Source organism: Vigna unguiculata, chromosome 5 (assembly GCF_037176805.1).
Source record: "Vigna unguiculata cultivar grain cowpea cultivar isolate G323 ecotype 2 chromosome 5, ASM3717680v1, whole genome shotgun sequence".
Classification (NCBI taxonomy): Eukaryota; Viridiplantae; Streptophyta; class Magnoliopsida; order Fabales; family Fabaceae; genus Vigna; species Vigna unguiculata.
Genome location: NC_140796.1, coordinates 4,892,177 through 4,910,399, shown reverse-complemented (window position 1 = coordinate 4,910,399; position 18,223 = coordinate 4,892,177). Strand labels below are relative to the sequence as shown.

The following is an 18,223-nucleotide window of genomic DNA, read 5'->3' as shown; positions in this document are numbered from 1 at the left end:
TACAGATCCAAAAAGAATTTAAATAAAAATTCAATAAAATATTTAAATTTATTTACAATTTTAATTTTATTTAATAAATTAATTAATTAACAATTAATTATTTTTAAATATTAGCGAATACCCATTTTTTAAATTAAATTAACATTTCTATAATTTAATATATTTTATAATTAATTTGTTTTTTCCTATAAGTCAAACCTACTATACTTCCCTTTCCACACAACAAGCAAAGATTACAACGGATAATAATCTAATATGCTTAAAAAAATTAAATCTACTTATAATGTTTATAATTCTACCTTAAATTATACCCTAAATTCTTCATAAAATTTTAATTATACCGTAAATTCTTCAGTTTTTTTTTAAATTAAACAATTTTAAGTCACTTATAATATATAATCTAATTATTAATACTAATTGACAACATGGTTATTGGAATAAGTAAGGTTAAAACTAATTTATTATTATCTTTTATATGAACAAGTAATTAACAGTATTAGCACCCGTATACATGTAAAACTTGTTAGTAGTTAAACTATATATTAATAATAGATAAAATCCTTTAATTTTGAAAAACTTGAGGGTCAAATGTACCATTAGAATTTTTTTACGTAACAAAATTAAGATTCGCGAATGGATAAAAAATAACATTAGACCTTTTAAAGATAATTTTAATCTCAAAATTTCGACACCTATCAACTAAGAAATAAATTTTATTTAGAATGCCTCGCTGTATATACGCTTTCACATGACTTTGAATTTTCAACATTTCACAAACCTCTCAACTACTCTGTTTGAAATTTTATTACTTTATATTAATTAGAAACGCATTATGTGCGCCTTTGCTTGATTTTATTGGATATGATAAATATAGCAGACAAAAAAAAATCATAAAGCAGTCACAATACATTAAGGAAAAGTTGAAACTTTTTGACTTGCGTAAAAGTATTCATAATGAATAAAAATTTCTAGAACACCTTTTTTTGTATTTGTAAAGTTTTTGTTTGAGCGTCAACTTTCCTTTTTTTTTTCACCTTTTGGATGCATTTCATTAAGAGGGCTTCCGTGTCCACATGTCACCAAATATAGAAAAGGGAGAAAGAGTAACAGATTTATTCCTTAGGGACATACACAGCTTTAAATTCGTGCACGCACTAAATCAGAGGCAAAAATAATGGTTTAGAGAGTGACAATCACAGAAATACTTATAGCAAATAAGCAATCTATCGTATTTGCTTATCCTTTTGCTTTAGAAAGTTAATATGTGGCATCTGTTTAATGTTATCAACGGTTTAAACTTTTAATAATATTTTCCCACAAAAGAAAAATCCAATCTGGATGAATTTTCCCGTTAAAAAGAAAAAGAAATCTGAGAAGTTCAGATTTTAGCCCAAATGACTCGCCAACCAACTACATAAAGGAAGTATCCCATAGAAGCCTTGCACATTTCTATGGACTATTATTAACCAATGAACCTTGAAAATGCAAATTGACTCATAATAAACTGTTTGGTTCCATGTCCACAGGCAGGTAAAAACGTGCATCCGGGACATGCAAAATCTGACACTTCTAGTATTATTACCTTTCACGTCAACTACAAAATGGACGAGGTTTTGAATGAAATAGACCTGATCCAAACTGACGGTGTGTGCTTGAAAACTCGTCACAAGCCAAAAATGACGTACATTCCACCAATAAAATATGAAAGGTACAACTATTAACTTCTAGCTCAAAGAGAAATCACAACAGGAATGCAGAACAAAATACACTTTAAAAACAAGTTGATAAAAGAAGTTCTTTAATTTTCATAGTTTTCGAAAAACGGGAGTGTTAAAAATAGTCAAAGCACTACCTTATTCTTTTCAGATTTAGAAAACTAGCACACTAGAGCAGTAAAAAACGCTTCTACAGATTTGGGTTATAGCACAGGACTGTAAAAGAGTGCATATCGTAACAATGATCATTACACACCGTTTCGTTTTTTCAGTAAATAAAAGGAGAAAGAATGGACGTAGTACCTGTGTAAGCATATTGATAACACATACTAGAATCAGCGAGCTACACATCAAATACATGTATATTCAGCCACTGATATGATGCTTCTAATAAAGCCTCAAGAGAAGATTTAAACTCCCGACCATGATTTAGTTATTGCATTGCATGTGAACTGATAATCGGACTCCAAGCCAGAAGGACCATCCACCCACCAAAATTAATTGAAACATTAAGTTAAGTAATTTGTGGCCTGAACAGAAGTCACATTCGAGCTGAGGTTTGGCATCTGCAAAACAGCATAAATTAGCGGGCTTCTGCCACCCACAAAGTTCACAGTTTAGACTCTTTCCCTTCAACTTCTGCAAAACGAATTCTATCTAGGACAATCAATCATTGCAAAAAGAATAAATATATCATGGGAAAGTAGAGGTACAGATAACATTTTAGAACAGTTGCATTTATTTTGACGGAAGAAAATATGCACACATACAACAATTAAGACTTCATTAGGATGCTCTTCTATTCTGATAAGAGTGTGAAAAAAAATCTGTATGCACACTAGAAATACACAAAAAATGTGAAAAAATAAAAGGATATTGATCATACTGTTGGTTTGCTGTTGAAAAAGATTTCTATTATGCACAGTAGACCGCATATAGAATAGTCTTTGCACTGAATTTCAAACCTGCACCAAAGAAAGATTGACACAGGAGCCAAATATTGATCATTACAGATTTTCAGAAAAACAATTTTTACATATTGGGAAAACATTAAATAGATAGACTGACTTAAGGACTGAAGAAATGTTCACATTTGGTTTCCACCAAATGTGACAAATATTTGTAAAATTTATACAATGTGACAGCATGAAATTCAGAACAACTGAATCTGTCAACTGCATTAAATAGCACGTTGATAGAATCAGCTTCACATGAACTCTGTAGTCTGTACATCTTCAGCAATGGGAAAATCAATTTACAGATTACCCTTTTCTCCCCTGAAAAAAATTGTAAAAAGCAAGTAACCCATTTCCAAGAGACATCATTATCCCTCTTCATCAATGTTATCATCACCAGAAGGAATCTGTCTAGTCTCTGATAATGAAAGCCTCCTTGGATTTGCTGAGCCTGACTCAACAAGTACTTCTGATGATAAATTTAATGCAGAAGTTCCTGATGAAGAACCTAACATTCGCCGCCCTGGGGCATCAGCTGAAGGTGATGCAGATATGTTATAGGTAAAGACTCCCATTGGGTGATCAAATTTGCAACTTGGACCAAATTTGCATATGCCATACCGTGAATAGAAGACACAAAGAGGCTCTCCCTGCACGAAAATGGAACACAATCTCTATTAGCATGCACCAAATTCGATAAAAAGATCAAATCAATGTGAAGAGAATACTGTGATAAATAATTGCATATATTGTCCTCTTTCCAATCAACAAACAATCATAAATCTAGTTAAAATACTTTGATGCATTTCACACGGTTGAAAGGAGTAATATCAGACACAATTTTGGGAATGAATGATATGCTAAGCACAGGAAGCAACACCAATGCCATCAGATATCACAATTTGATTTAGACATAAAAGGGGAATTACAGACTTGAAATAATTCATATTAATGCTAAGTACAGGAAGCAACACCAATGCCATCATATATCACAATTTGATTTTGACATGAAAGGGGACTCACACTTGAAATAATTCATATGATAATATTTTCGTTGAGATCCCAAATCGACTATATATATGACAAAGGTAAATCTTATACAACCCTCATCTCAATAGTTAAATTTTGAAGTTGAGTTATATCCAGCCTAAAATTAAGATGATATCATAATCTATCACATATTTCATATTCTACCACCATCAGTCGAACAAAAATCCACCTAACCTCGTGAATTTCCTATTGCAACCTACCTGACCATGCAGCTCTCCCAACATATGACCAAAGTAGGGCCTAAAAGGTTTAAGCCTTCATTAACTTTTGGACTAGAGTTAGAGCTAGCCAAGTTCAAGAATTTTCATCATCTCTTCTGTCTTCACTTGGACAGTTGCAAATCATTAAGTTGTCTTCAGATTATTGTTGCACTTAAAATAGATGTCTATGTTGATACAAACATCTATAAATGGACTTTCATGATTCAACAATAGGGCTTCTCATCTATTGTGATTTAAACCCTTTATAGGAGGACGTATAGAACTGAGACATACTAATTAATATTTAAATATAAAAATACTCCATTTCCAACATAGATTGATTTAGATTTTGGATTTTTTTTCATTTCAAGAAAATGTTAATTGCGAGCTATAGAAACCTGACAGAAACTGATCCCATGTATCCTGCACTTCCTCTTCCCTTTCCCTGTTTCCAACGTGAGATCCAGGCCCATAGGATATTAGTCAGTCCCCAAAGTCCCTGCCCTTAGTTTGGGAGCTTATCTCCAGCAAGTTATACTTCTCTCGATGACAGAAGCGTTTATTTAAAACCATTTTATGATTGCTAGCAAGCTATACTTCTCTTGAGGAGATCATGTTCCCTTATGTCGATAACTTTTGAAATCAGTTAGTGGCCTAACTTTTAAACAAGAGACATGTTATGAAAACCCACAAAAAAGTTATTATCAAACACAACACCAAGAGGTATAACTGTCTTCCTTAAATGGTTTAAAATATGCAACACTTTGGCTTACAAATTACAATATTCCTCACTTTAGCTCCTAAATTGATTTAGTCATTATATATAAACGAGCAGGACCCATGTTTCCAGCACAGGCTCCTAAAATTCCTGCATCTAGTCCCACAAAATTGTCTATCTATAAACGAGCTAGAATTAGATCATTTAAATTCAAATAATGGAAAAATGTAAATAATAAAGAATAAAAAGTAGTAAATGAAATAAGCTACACGACAATATAACTAGTTCTTATTCGAATCCTTACTAAACACAGTCTATGCGAACTATCATATGTGTATATTTAGGTGAAAAAAATAATCTATCTCAATGAAATATAAACTTAACATGTAGAATCCAAAAGCTGGAATTCAACTCACAGGACGTAAAGGAAGGCCAATAGGACTCAAAACACAGTCAGGAGCAGGAATCATCCTTTCACGTGGATGATGGAAACGACAGACTGCACCAAACTTGCAATCTCCAGTCTTCATGTAGAATTGACATTCTGGTTGATCGGGTCTCTCAGGAAATATGTTCTCCCTCTGCAACGCATAGAAACCTACAGGAACAGAGCCAGAACGAAATTGAGAATATGCTCCCTGGGATCCTGCATTTGTTGGTTCACTTTGCCGATTGGTTCCATAGCTTTGGCCATTTCCCATTGTTTGTTGTGAACTATCTGATCCCATTTGACCCTGGAAAAAATGAATGTTTAATCAAGATGTTGGTACATACTAGTAACAGCAAGATCTGTGTAAAAACAGTTCAGCACGTATCTGCCATGTGGCATGAATTAATAATTTTTCATTATAAAATCAGATAGATGACACCAATGTATTATTTGAAAAATAAATGCAATAAAATCTCTCTCCAACAAGTTACAAGATCAACTCTCCATAACAAAAATACCTTGATAGACAAGAACATTGGATGGGAATATATTAGCCCAATAAAATTAACTGCCAGAGTCAAATGGCCCTTGACAAAGGCAAATGAAAATCTTAAGGAAATATGAATGGTGCAATGAACCAACTCTCTCAAAGGTTTAAGTTGTAAGGTGAAAGCACCAGAATTGTTGTACTCCCTCAGGTCCTTAATATAGAACACTTCTAAAAGAATCACACAGACAAATAAAACTAATCAATTTAGCTCACTTTGTTGATTATTTAAATATGAATATATCAAATTTACCCTCATCATTAATAGCATTTAAATTTCCTTTTTCATTATTTACTATTAAAAAATACACCTACTCATAATATTTAATAGGAGGAAACAAGAATAAGAAATTTAATATTATATAGAAACTATAAAATGCCTTGTAAAAAAGACCATCAATATCCCTTATAATAAGGACTAAAGGGAGAAGATCTAAAAGCGACGTCACACATGAATAGTTTGGGTTTAAAGTATTAGACATCTCACAACCACTAAAACTAAAACCAAATTATAATATATAAGTGAGGTGCAAACCTCACCTTACCATACCAACTTTGTGAGGTTAAGTTAGGCATAATCCACACTTTCTAAAATTCTATCAGAGCATATAAAATCCAAAAGAATTGTCCTAGCAAGATTTGATGGGACTATCATGCCACTGACTATTGGACTCCTATTGAACCATGCATAAATATTTATTCCCACGCTAAAGATGACCAATCCTTATCATGAGGAGGTGTTTTGGAAATCTCACATTGACTAGAGATAAGATCAAATTATAATATATAAGTGAGGTGAAAACATTACCTTATCAAAGTGGTTTTTTGAGATTGAGTTAAGCATAAACTCACTTACTGCTGAAAATTTAACTTTCATTCATGGGATAACAGGAATTTAACTCTAAACTACAAAGCGTACCATGTCATCATGAACGAAGTATCCAAAAACCTCAGACATTAGATTAAAGCACGTGAATGGTTTTATAGAAAATGGAAAAAAAAAAACATTTTTAACTTAAAAGACTCTCCTCCTGATAAAAAGTGTCTTTCAATCTGTCACAAGCATAGAATATCACAACCATTCTATTTCTTCCATAAAAAAAATGGACGAGCTTACACTGTATGCACTCCAGCTAGGCACTGAAACCATTCCCTGAGGTAGAATTAAAGGAGCATAACTTGAAGGACTTTGCCAACGTGGGCTAGGAATATACGATGAACTGGGCCAATTTGTAATTCCTGTTGCATAAGACTGCTGACCTGGTGTAGTTGGAGATTGGACACCAGGATAAACAGGAGAACTTCTCATGGAAAGCACCATATTGTTTGGTTGGGGATGGTGAAATTTGCAAGTGTTCCCAAATTTACATTGTCCAGTTCTTAAATAATAAGCACAGTCGGGCTCATTCTGCATCAGCAAGAACCAAAAATACAAAATTAACTATTAATATCAACAACAACAGAAAACAATCAGGTGTCAGATTTTAAATAGAACAATAATCTGTTTAGGATCATTCTGTATCAACAAGAAACAAAGAAAATATAGAATTAACCACCAGTATCAACAACCAATCAAAACTTCAAATTTAGACATAAAATAGAAGTATGCAAAGCCACCACAATTTAGAAAATGAATGCCGGTGGAAACTGAGAGTCGGGGGTTGTTATGAACTTATGAGAGTCATTTGTAGAAAATAACTGCCAAAAATTATGTATAAGGACTATATATGTCATGCAGTTAAGCAGCATGAAGTTAGGTGTAGCTTGTGGACAGAGAATGATCTTCATAGAAGACTTTTATCTCTGGGACAGCAAGTGTATTGCTGTATTATAAGTGTTATTTGTGGGACAGTATGTGTATTGCTGTATTGTGTGTGATTTCAGTGTTCAATATTATATTTTACTACTTTTATTAATTGGTACTCTATCATATACGGAATAGAAAGAAGCAGCATCTGAATTAAAACTTTTTAAGTCTAAAAGTGTGCCAGGCATTTTAATTATGCTATAAATCAAATTGTCAATCAACAAGAAAGGCCAACAAACACATACTTCCTTAGTTGTATCTAAGACATAAATAAGAGGTAAATATTCAATACTAACTGGGCGGAGTGGATAGCCTAATATGTTCAAGGCAACTCTTCCAGCAATCCCAGCCTTGTCTCTAGGATGATGAAACCTGCATGTGGCTCCAAATTTGCAAGTTCCTGTCTTCAAATAGTACTGGATAGCATAAAAAAGGGAATAAGAATCTGTAATATTCTTAATAGTAGAAGGTTGATGCTAGCATTGATAATAGCCATAAAGATCATACATTGTAAAATCAAATAAGAAAAGAGTTTAATGGCTGTGGATTGACAGTTTAAAACAGTTTTACATTGTTATCCAATCACAAATCTATATGGCTATGATTTTTCAGGAAGTTCTTGTAAAGATCAACGAACTTACCATATATAGTGGTTTGTGATTGATGATAATGTAAAATTATTTTACCCTGTCAGTACATAGTCTTTTTTTCTCATAAGAAAATCATTCAAAAAAATAATTTATAGTTTGATATGAAGTCATTGTAACTCATGGAGATATGAATGATCAAGATGAGAAAAAAGAAGATAAAGGTTGTAAATCCCATAACTACATAGAGTAATAGTTATTAACACAAACAAATAATTTAAAAAGAAAAAGTGTGCTTTAACTAGTAAATTGTTTAAATGATTATCAGACAGATGAATGCTAAAGTGAACTAATGTTTTATAGAAATATAATAACTACCTCATAAGCAAATGTAGAAAACAAATCCAAAATACTGTTAAGTTTCCAACCCAAAATATACCATGTTTCAGATAAATCAGGATAAATAATTCCAGAGACTACCGGTACAGTAAATTGATGGCCTACATGCTGCACTTGTTGACAGCTTGATCTCATTTCCCCACCTCCATTCCCGAGAGTGTTTAAAATAAAACAACCAAATTTACAGATATTTTCATTTTTCAAAAGAAACATGCTTTCAATATTTTTATAAGAGACTGAAGTGCTATGCTCTTATGGATTTAAATGTTGGGGTTCTGATCATGAGCAGCAGACTTATGCTGATAATGTAGATTAGTGGGATAGCTACTCCATCTCATCATGACTGGGCTATAGATATTCCTTTGTTGCAAATCAAATCCTTCACTTTCCATGTGATAGCTAATGGACCACAGTAATTCAGATCTACAGATAATCAAGAGGTCTCCCAGAAAGGGATTGGTTTAAGAAAATAAAGACATATAGTCATAATCCAGCAGCATCTCAAATGGACTCATATGCAGTCGTGGGCTAACCAAACACACCAGTGTTGACTGCCAACTTATACAAGAGAAGATTCATTCTAGGGATATCACTATTTCATTTGTTTACTGTAATGATCAGCTAGCTTCTATGTTCACCAAGGATCCAAATCACCTGTCCCCTATAGATCATATCCTTATTGCTTTATCCCAACAGTTTAGGATCTATTTTGTATTAGGGGTTTGAATTGCAATCAGATTTAGATATAAATTCAGAGGAGCTAAGAGGGATTCTCTCAAGAAATTCCAAGCACCCTAAAGAGTTCAATATCTACAATTTGAAAACATAAAATTCAACCTTAAAAAATCACAGACCATGCACATAAACAAGCAATGAGCACCTTATGCATTCATTGAGAAACAAGTACATGCCTGGCATTCTGGCTGTCCTATCCTTTCTGGGAATTCACCTTTCATCCGTGCAGCAGCAATAGCCTGATATTATTCAAAGGAAAAAACTATCAGATAACCATACTAATTAGTTAATGTGTGATCAAAATGAAAAGTACCAACAGTACAGCCAGATAATTTTGACCATCTACAACCCAGCAACAACTGTTTTAAAAAAAGGTGAAAACAGCTAAATAAATTTAATCGTGAAAAGATCAAGGATGCGTAAAGAAAAACAAAGCCATATACAAATGCAGGTTATATTCATCCAAGTGAGTGGAGTCCAGATTCTCTACTGAGTTTTTTGGTTTTGGTCTTTGCTGAGTATTACAAATACACTATATTAGTATCTTAAAAATCTTTTTAATATATTTTAAAATTTTAAAAATGAGTGGTCATCAGTGAATTTTGATGACACAGCAAAGGAACAACACAAAACAACCTAGCTGAGAATCCAAATTCAAGTGAGTGTGTATATGTATCGTCTGGGTCTGCTAACACATGCAACTAATAATTAGAATTTGTCCAAAAGCATTGCATGGATCATACCAGTTTTCTGTTAGGAGGATGATTAAATCGACATGTTGCTCCAAACCTACAAAGGCCGGTCCTGATGTAATATGAACAATCTGGTTCTCCTGGATGCTCGGGATAAGGTCCAGATTCCATTGTTTCACTTGACCTCAAGTTAATTTGCCACATTGCATCTGAAATAACATGATCAACAAGTCAATTTCTCCATAAGAGACATCATTATAATCCAGATTTCCATTTGTCACTTTAATTAGTGTAATACCAATTCGGCTTTGACTTATGAATATGAATGAAATTTAACTTTAAGAACACTTTCTACAGTCTGATATTTTTATCCAAGCCTCACGAAAAATCCGTTTGTGAATGCTGTAAGCCAAAGGCTTTTCCAAAGTTGCCATGCTTTATGCACACTAGGTTCTTTTAAAAAAGAAATTAGTGAAAAAAGGTTTAATCAAGTTTTAAAATATTCATTAAAAAAACAAAATCTAAATGTTTCCATAAATTGCACCTATATTAATTATTACAAAGTGTTCAGTTCAGTAATAACAATTTATCACGAAAGTACTCCACAGCATCTAAACTTAAACTATACTCCATTCATTACTGATTTGAATTTAAGAGAACTAGAAAAAAAAAAAAAAAAAGTAGCTCCGATTGCAGTTTCTATTGCCAGTCAACATACAGAACAACCAAATTGCATGAACATAAACACAAACATTCTCAAAGCGGTTAAGAAAACAAAAGCACAGGGAAGTGAAATCCGAGAAAGAAAAACATTGCAAGTTACTCCTAACGTCTACAAAACAAATAAAAGAAACAGAAACATGAAACGAAGCACCTCAGATCTCAGAATCACGCAATCAGACCTCAGAAGAACGAAATATGAAGAAAAACAAGCGCGACGATCATCCATCGTCGATCATCGGCGGCGACAGGGATCACGAAAACGCACGTGATCGAACGAACGAGATTGAAACAACGCTATTCATCACAATCGAAGAAGAAGAAGAAAAAAAAAGTGTGGAGAAAAAAAGCAAAGGACCTTGAGGAAGGTGCTCTCGGGACACGGGAATCGCGGCATCGAATTCCATACACGCATAATAATACTATCATCACCGCCCTGTCACTCACTCTTCACATTCCATTTCCCTCACTCACTTAAACTACGATCACCCTTCACCGGTTCACCCCACCAACAACAACAACAGTTAAATAAAACTGATATGAACAATAATAATAATATTTATTATTATTATTATTATCAAACTTTTAATTAAAAATAAAATAAATAAAAAAAGAAAAGTTCATGGAAAGAAAGAGAGAAAAGAAAACAAAGGAGGTGATGGCCTTGTGTTCTCCACTCCACAAACGAGAACAGGGAATAAAAACCAACCAATCATACATCGCCAATCATCTCTTACTGTTACTGCAACGCTATTCGCTTTTTTCCACCCCGTGTTTTCAACAACACACGATAGTTTATCTCTATTAGTCCTGCGTTTCCTTTTTCCACGTCTTTTTTTCTTTTCTTTTTTCTTTCTTATTTATTTAACTCACGAATTTTGACTTCTCGAACTTTTTTGCGTCAACACCATGTAATAATATTCTTCATTGAAACGATAAAAAGGTAAAATGATTTTTCACTCCCACGTGACCTAGTGCTTCTCTGTCACAGCCCAAGAAATTTTGTTTGCTATGAGAAGAATTGAATATTAAAAAGTGTAGAGAGAAAAGAAAAAGAAAAAGTTGGTTTTAAGTTTATCTATTTTAAATTTTGAAAATAAAAATTTCAGCACAAGAGAAAATTGTTTAATTGCAAATTACTGTGTATTGTAAATATATTCACTTTTATAATAATTATTTTAAAAAAAGTATTTTGTTAAAAATGTTGAAAAAAAATTTATTTGTAAAAGTAAGGTACAAAAGAAATTAAAAAAGGAAGGTTAAAATGAATATGCTACTATCGTATGATTAGAATCAAATTATTCACCAAATTTTTAAATAATGAAACTTGAGAATATATAAATTATTCTTTCTTTTTAAGTTATATAGAATAATACTTTTTTAATTGTATAACAGAGGTGTGTGATTTTTAATAATGTGAAATTATTTCAATTTAACCACTAATAATAAGTTCAAGTTCTGCACCACTTTAAGTGAAAGATAGTTATTATTTATATTATAACCATTTTTTATATATTAAAAAATCTGTATATTTATTAATTTTATTTTTTATTTTTAATTTGCAGGTGTTGATAAAGTTGAAATAATTGTTTTTGGAAGAAAATAAAAGGCATGGGTTGATATTTATTATCATGTGGTGAGTGGTGATTGGTGCATAAAGAAAAAGAAAAAAAAAAGGTGAAAGGAGTGGATAATCGAATTTGGAACCATTGGTTTAGAAAGGAAAGCAGAAAAAAGTTTGTGGAAGACGGCTTGCAGTTTTAGCATGAAGTTGACGCCCCAAAAAAAGAGTCATATTAATACACAAAATACAAAATAAATGAAAATAAAAACAAGAAAAACAACTAACAAAAATTATGGAAATAAACATCACTTGTTTTCTTGAAACTGATTGCGTATAACTGGAGAGCTGTATGAAAGGGCAGAAGTCTTTTTTATCTCAATCATTTATTTAAAAGAATATATATATTTACTTAGAATAAATCACACTTTATTTTAAAATAAATATTTTTTTGTCTTCAAATAAAATGATATTTTCATATTTAATTTTAAAGAAATAGTGGTATTATTAATCTCTTAATGGGAAGTGAATTCACTCAGTTTATAAGTAGGGATTGAATGAAACTTAATCAGAGTAAGTATAAATATAAATATTTTTTTTATAAAGTCAATAAAAAATTTATTCAAAACTAACAATCCCGTGAATTTATTTTATTGTATTCAGAACATATGTGCTCAGCTGTACTTTATGGATTAAATTTATAGCGAACTATTGGTAAAAATAAATTATAATTCATTTTAATATTATCCTGTTCAATAAAATTCAATTTAATTTTCCTTAATCTTTGCTTTGAAAACAATAGTGAAGCATAAATAAAATTAAGATATAATAATATTTGAAATATATCGAAAGATTTATTGAATTTTGTATGATCATTGATGTCTTCAATTGAGATATCTTTAATACATCAATTTCCAATTATCATCAAATTATCAAAAGTTAGAAATATAGTATTTATGTTGGACAATCTGAGGTGAAAAATTTATTGAATAGGTAAAATCCAAAATACAACATGCAAATGGCTATAATTATTTTTAATTTTATTAAAACTTCTTATATATTGAAATCTTTATGAATTTCAAATTATCAGAATTTTTAAATCATACAAAAAATAGAGTGAAATCAATGAACAACATAATCTTTCGGTACTCATATCCCTTTCATCATTTTGTGCAACTATTTGTCTTTCATATATCTTCACTAGCTCGTCACTCATATTACATCAATACTATGAGGATATGATGTTCATTCAAATAGAGTATTATTTAATGGATAATTTGTACCTAATTTACAACTTCATGATTCATAAAAGAATTGGACAAATCAAACACAACCTTATTGACTAATGTTTAGATTAGGAATGTGAACAAGTCAAATAGTTATTCGTTGCGTTTCTATAAAAAAAAAAAAAAAACTCATATATTTACTTGTTGTGCACCTATTTGAAAAATATTATAAATAAATTTATGAGTGTCCATGGATAATAATGAACCTTAACCCCTACCAAAGATGGAGGGAAGTGTCTAGGAAAATTAAGCATGATTAGGAAGGGAGTTCCTTCACCGTTCTTTTCTTAGTTTGTTAGGCTTTTAAATAAATTTTAGACTTATTGTGTTTCTTGTGGTTTCTAGTGACTGACACATATGCTTTTAAGATTGTTACCTTCTGGAGGAATGAAGGACTTAGTATGAGCCCAACCAATATTCTTGCCACACACCTAGTTTTGCTAAAAAAACTCATTAGAAGCAAAAAAGACCGCATCTTGGACGTGAGGATCACTATGCACACTTGAAGGAGAGAAAATGTAGTTTTTGAAGATTTTTTCAACTATTGGAGAATATTCTCCCCCTACCTCTTTGTTAGGGCTTCTAGAATATATTTTGCAATTTTACTAGTCTATGTATCTCTTTTCTTTGTATTATTGTTGGGAGGTCTACCTCCTAACCTATTTAAGAGGACCTCTTGCCTACTTGTAAAGGGTTATTGAATAAAGAAATAAAGTTATTATAGCCATTTTTGTGTCTCTTTTTCTATAGTGAGTTTATCCCTAGTCTTATTTTGAAAGTTGGTTTAAGTGACGACAACCACTACTCATTTTGGGTTGGTTCATCCCCAAATGGTGTGTACCCCCTCCCCATCCTCTTCCACTCCCTTTATTTTCATCTTTTATTTCCATTTCCAACTTATGTTACATTGTATGTTGCTATTGTGTTCTTGTTTTCCTTTTTTTTTCTTGAAATTTGTTATTTTGAATCTATTATTTTTTCTTTCTTTGGAATTTATATGAAGTGAACCTTCACATCCAGATAACATTGTTATCTTAATGTTCAATAGAGATTTTATTGAGACTTTTTTAAGCAACATAAACACAAACACCTGTCTTCTTTAAATTTACAAGATTAACTTTTATCATTTGGTAATAAGAGTTTTTTGTTTAAGGTGTTATTTTGTGTTTGTGTTTAATCTTGTCTTGTGTAACTATCTTGAAATGGTCCAAATCAACCTCTCCTTGGCTAAGTTGGAACATTTTTTTCACAAAAATGAGTTGATGACATTGTTTTACCGTTGGGCTCCTCCTTACACCCTGGGCAAAATTCCTAGGCAGTGGTTACTGACTTCGTTGTCACTAGGCATTGTGTCCCTATTGTTAGGCACTATTTTCCGTTGATGTCACCGACTTGCTTTTTACTGGTTGTGATTCTTATTGTTTGACGCAAGTTTTGCTACCAGGTTTTGTTTTGGCTGTTTTGGCCATTGTTTTTGCGTCTTCTAAATATGCTCAAATGATGTTTAATAACATGCTTATGCATTAGCCATAGAGTGGTCTTATCTCAAGTTAAATTGTATGCTAACTACATATTCGTGTCATTGTCTATGTTGTTTCGAGTCTTTAAACGTGCTTGCATTTGCTTGAGTCAAATGTCATATATGTTCATATGAAGTTTTCTTGTCCTTGTTTCCATGAATGTGTTTGATAAAATTCTTACTTAGCTTAGTATGCATGTATATTAAATTGATTGGTTGAACCAAAACATGGGAGTTAAATGTTCATTCTCATCTAGCAACTATTTCACATCTTTTAGCCATTCCAAAATCAAAAATTTGAAATTGTTGGCTACTATTTTGAGAACTTGGATGAGAGCCTTCTGACCTATTTGCAAACAAAAATAGCCTAAAAGTTGCATGAAAATTGGTTGTAGAATTAGACAATTTAAGTTGTGTGATGAGCTTGGCAAATTAGTTCCTTTTTTGTAGGTTTATTAGTCTTCTCAGTATGTATAGTTGGCTGCATTTTATTTGTATATTTGAGTGTTTCTCTTGAGTCTCATTTTAAGGTTTGCTTTTGTGATTTTGCTATTATATCCCTCATCTTAGTATTATTGCTAGGAGGTCTTTCTCTTGACATATTTATGAGGACCTACTCTCTACTTGTAAAGGGTCGTTGAATGAAAAAATAAGTTATTATAGTTATGTTTGGTGTGCCTCTCTTTCTAGATTGAGTTTATCTATAGTCTTATCTTAAGCTTTGGTTCAAGTGATGACAACCACCACTCATCTTGAGTTGGTCATCCCCCCAAGTGGCATGTCACCCTTTCCATACTCTTCCATTTTCTTTATTTTCCATCTCTTATTTCCATTTTTAGCTTGTGTTATGTCATGTGTTGTTATTGTGTTATTCTTCTTCTTTTTTCTGGTAATTTGTTATTTTGAATCCATCCCTTTGTCTTTCTTTAGATTATCTATGAAATGAACATTCACATTTAAATTATACTATCATCTTAATATCCAATGGAGATCTTTTTAAGTCTTTCTTAAGCAACACAAACTCAAAGATCATGTCCTCTTAAAAACAATAATATCAACTTTTATCAAATAATGATAGAGATAAAATCTTAATCATGTATCACAATACTAGTCAATATTATTCTTTATTTTTGTGATTCTTTGCAAATTCAAAAATGCTTTTTACTCATGAAAGTCCCATACATGAATGTTGACATTGTTTCACTAGTATCTTTTGTAAGTATCACTATTGATGATCAACAAAGTTTCATTGATGTGAAAAAACATTCTTTTTGAAATTTGGAGTTTTAAAAAATGGAAAATTTGTTTTATCAAATTGCAATTAAGACAAACAATATAGGAAAACTCACATTACGAAGATGCATCATCCCTAATATAGAATTAACAAAGAGGAACAAGAATTCTCATGACATAGATAATGACATAGTAGGCGAGGTGAGCAAAGAAGAAACCAAACAAAGACAAATCACAACATGGACAAAGACCAAGTGAATGTTCTCACATCATATATAGTTGTATAATGGAGGTTCTCACAAGTATGGTAGTGATGAAAAAATGGAGGTTCTCATGGTACAAGCGACAAAGTTTAGGTATTATGAGTAGAGGAAACCCTAGTTGAAGCATCATTGTCATAATTTAGTATGCATGAGCTTAACTTAGCTTGAAAAAAAGTAAATAAATGATATTAAAAAATAAAAGGAGAACAAGTTAGTCCTATAAAAATAGATTATTTAACTAACATTGTATCTTAACATAATTTTATTTTAACATTAATAACTATGAGTTAAATGTGTTAATAACTATTAAAATTGAAATTAGTTTTTTTTTTTTAACTTTGAACCAATTTAGTCCCCCATATTTAAAAATGTGTGGATTTAGTCATTTTAATCCAATTTTGTTAAGTTTATTTGACGTTTCTCATCTACCGTTGAAGCATAGATGTATTAAACAATATAAACAACTAAAATGCTATCATGAAATACGTTTAAAATATTAAATAAACTTAACAAAATTTGGTTAAAATAATTAAATTTACACAATGTGGTTAAAATAACTAAATCTAGCCAAAATTTTAAAGGAAAGCTAATTTCAATTTTCGATTAAAATTAAAGAAAAATATATATTTAATCGATACCCGTATATACTACGAGTAATATGGTATCCCACGAAGACTTTAATTTTAATGTTCAACAATAAATATACTATTTTAGTCTTTTAGTTAATATGTTTGTTTGGTCATGACGAATGTTTCATCTGATATAAATGTTCCAGTAATATCATTGATATATTATCTATAAAGAAAAATATAAAAGTAAATATTATAATCATATGAAATTGATGTATCGTATTATATTATGATAAAATAATTTAAAAAGACACTCAACGCGTGTAAGAAGATAACTTCGTTAATTATAATATACAATGTATTAGAATTAATACTTTTAAACAAAACATATTCATTAAGCAAATAACTAAACTTACCACCATAAAAAGATCAATTGAGTGTTTTATCATATTAAAATACTAAATTGATAAAATACATTAAATTAAATGATACAGTTCTCTATATAAAATTGAAATTAAAAAAATTAAAACATTTTTAAATGACTAGTTATGGCAGCAAATAAGAAACTTAATACTGTCCTAAATATATATTTTTTTAATTATCTCACTACATGTCACATTACTCGTAGAATATTATTTAAAAATTACCAGAATCTGATATTTTTAAAAAATTGTAAATGCCAGAATTTCAAACAAAAGTATATAAATTTAATTTTTAGAACATAATCTCGGATAATTTTATCCAAATAAAATTATTTTAAAAACATTAATACAAATAAAATGAATCTCTAAAAGAAATACAACTAAATGCACAAATCATAACTTTAAAATAAAATCAATTTCTCTTAAAGAACTTTAACTTTACGAGTCTAAAATAAAAATAATTAAATTAAATAATTGAACGCTAACACAAATTTTCAATTATTCATATCTAATCTAACAACAATTTTACTTTACCCGCTTAATCATAAAAATATGTAAATAAAGTCATTAACAATTGATATAAAAAGTACCATCATTACAATTAAAATAAGATACGGAAAAAGTTTAAAACATAATTGCTATATATATATATATATATATATATATATATATATATATATATATATATTATTCATGTGGTGATACCTTGTTTTATATTTCCCCCATATTAACGAGTTAAAAAATAAAAAATTAACTTTTACCAAAAACACGTTATTAATGTTCTTACAGTATTTTTCTAATAACTTTTTACTAA

General features: G+C 30.8%; 1 protein-coding gene across 4 annotated transcripts; it reads right to left on the bottom strand.

Moving 5' to 3' along the window:
• Positions 1-2,729: 2,729 nt before the first annotated feature.
• ZFN3 (zinc finger nuclease 3) lies at positions 2,730-11,287 on the bottom strand. 4 transcript variants are annotated; one of them, XM_028074275.2, is made up of 7 exons: positions 11,266-11,287; positions 9,888-10,045; positions 9,321-9,383; positions 7,720-7,839; positions 6,734-7,024; positions 5,056-5,373; positions 2,730-3,321 (listed from the first exon to the last, which is right to left on the bottom strand). In XM_028074275.2, the coding sequence occupies exons 1-7, from the start codon at positions 11,270-11,272 to the stop codon at positions 3,040-3,042; spliced, it is 1,239 nt and encodes a 412-aa protein (XP_027930076.1). In that variant the 5' UTR covers positions 11,273-11,287; the 3' UTR covers positions 2,730-3,039. The 4 variants fall into 4 exon arrangements, with proteins under 4 accessions (XP_027930076.1, XP_027930077.1, XP_027930075.1 ...); XM_028074276.2 differs by lacking the exon at positions 11,266-11,287 and adding an exon at positions 10,739-11,216; XM_028074274.2 differs by lacking the exon at positions 11,266-11,287 and adding an exon at positions 10,915-11,215.
• Positions 11,288-18,223: the final 6,936 nt, after the last annotated feature.

Bases quoted from the DNA above. Each gene is read 5' to 3' on its own strand.
- ZFN3 (XM_028074274.2), bottom strand. From the start codon at position 10,963: ATGGAATTCGATGCCGCGATTCCCGTGTCCCGAGAGCACCTTCCTCAA. The intron at 7,025-7,719 runs GTTAGTATTGAA...TTGCTGATGCAG, and splicing joins TAGGCTATCCACTCCGCCCA to AATGAGCCCGACTGTGCTTA. The intron at 5,374-6,733 runs GTAAGCTCGTCC...CATTTTTTCCAG, and splicing joins CTAGCTGGAGTGCATACAGT to GGTCAAATGGGATCAGATAG.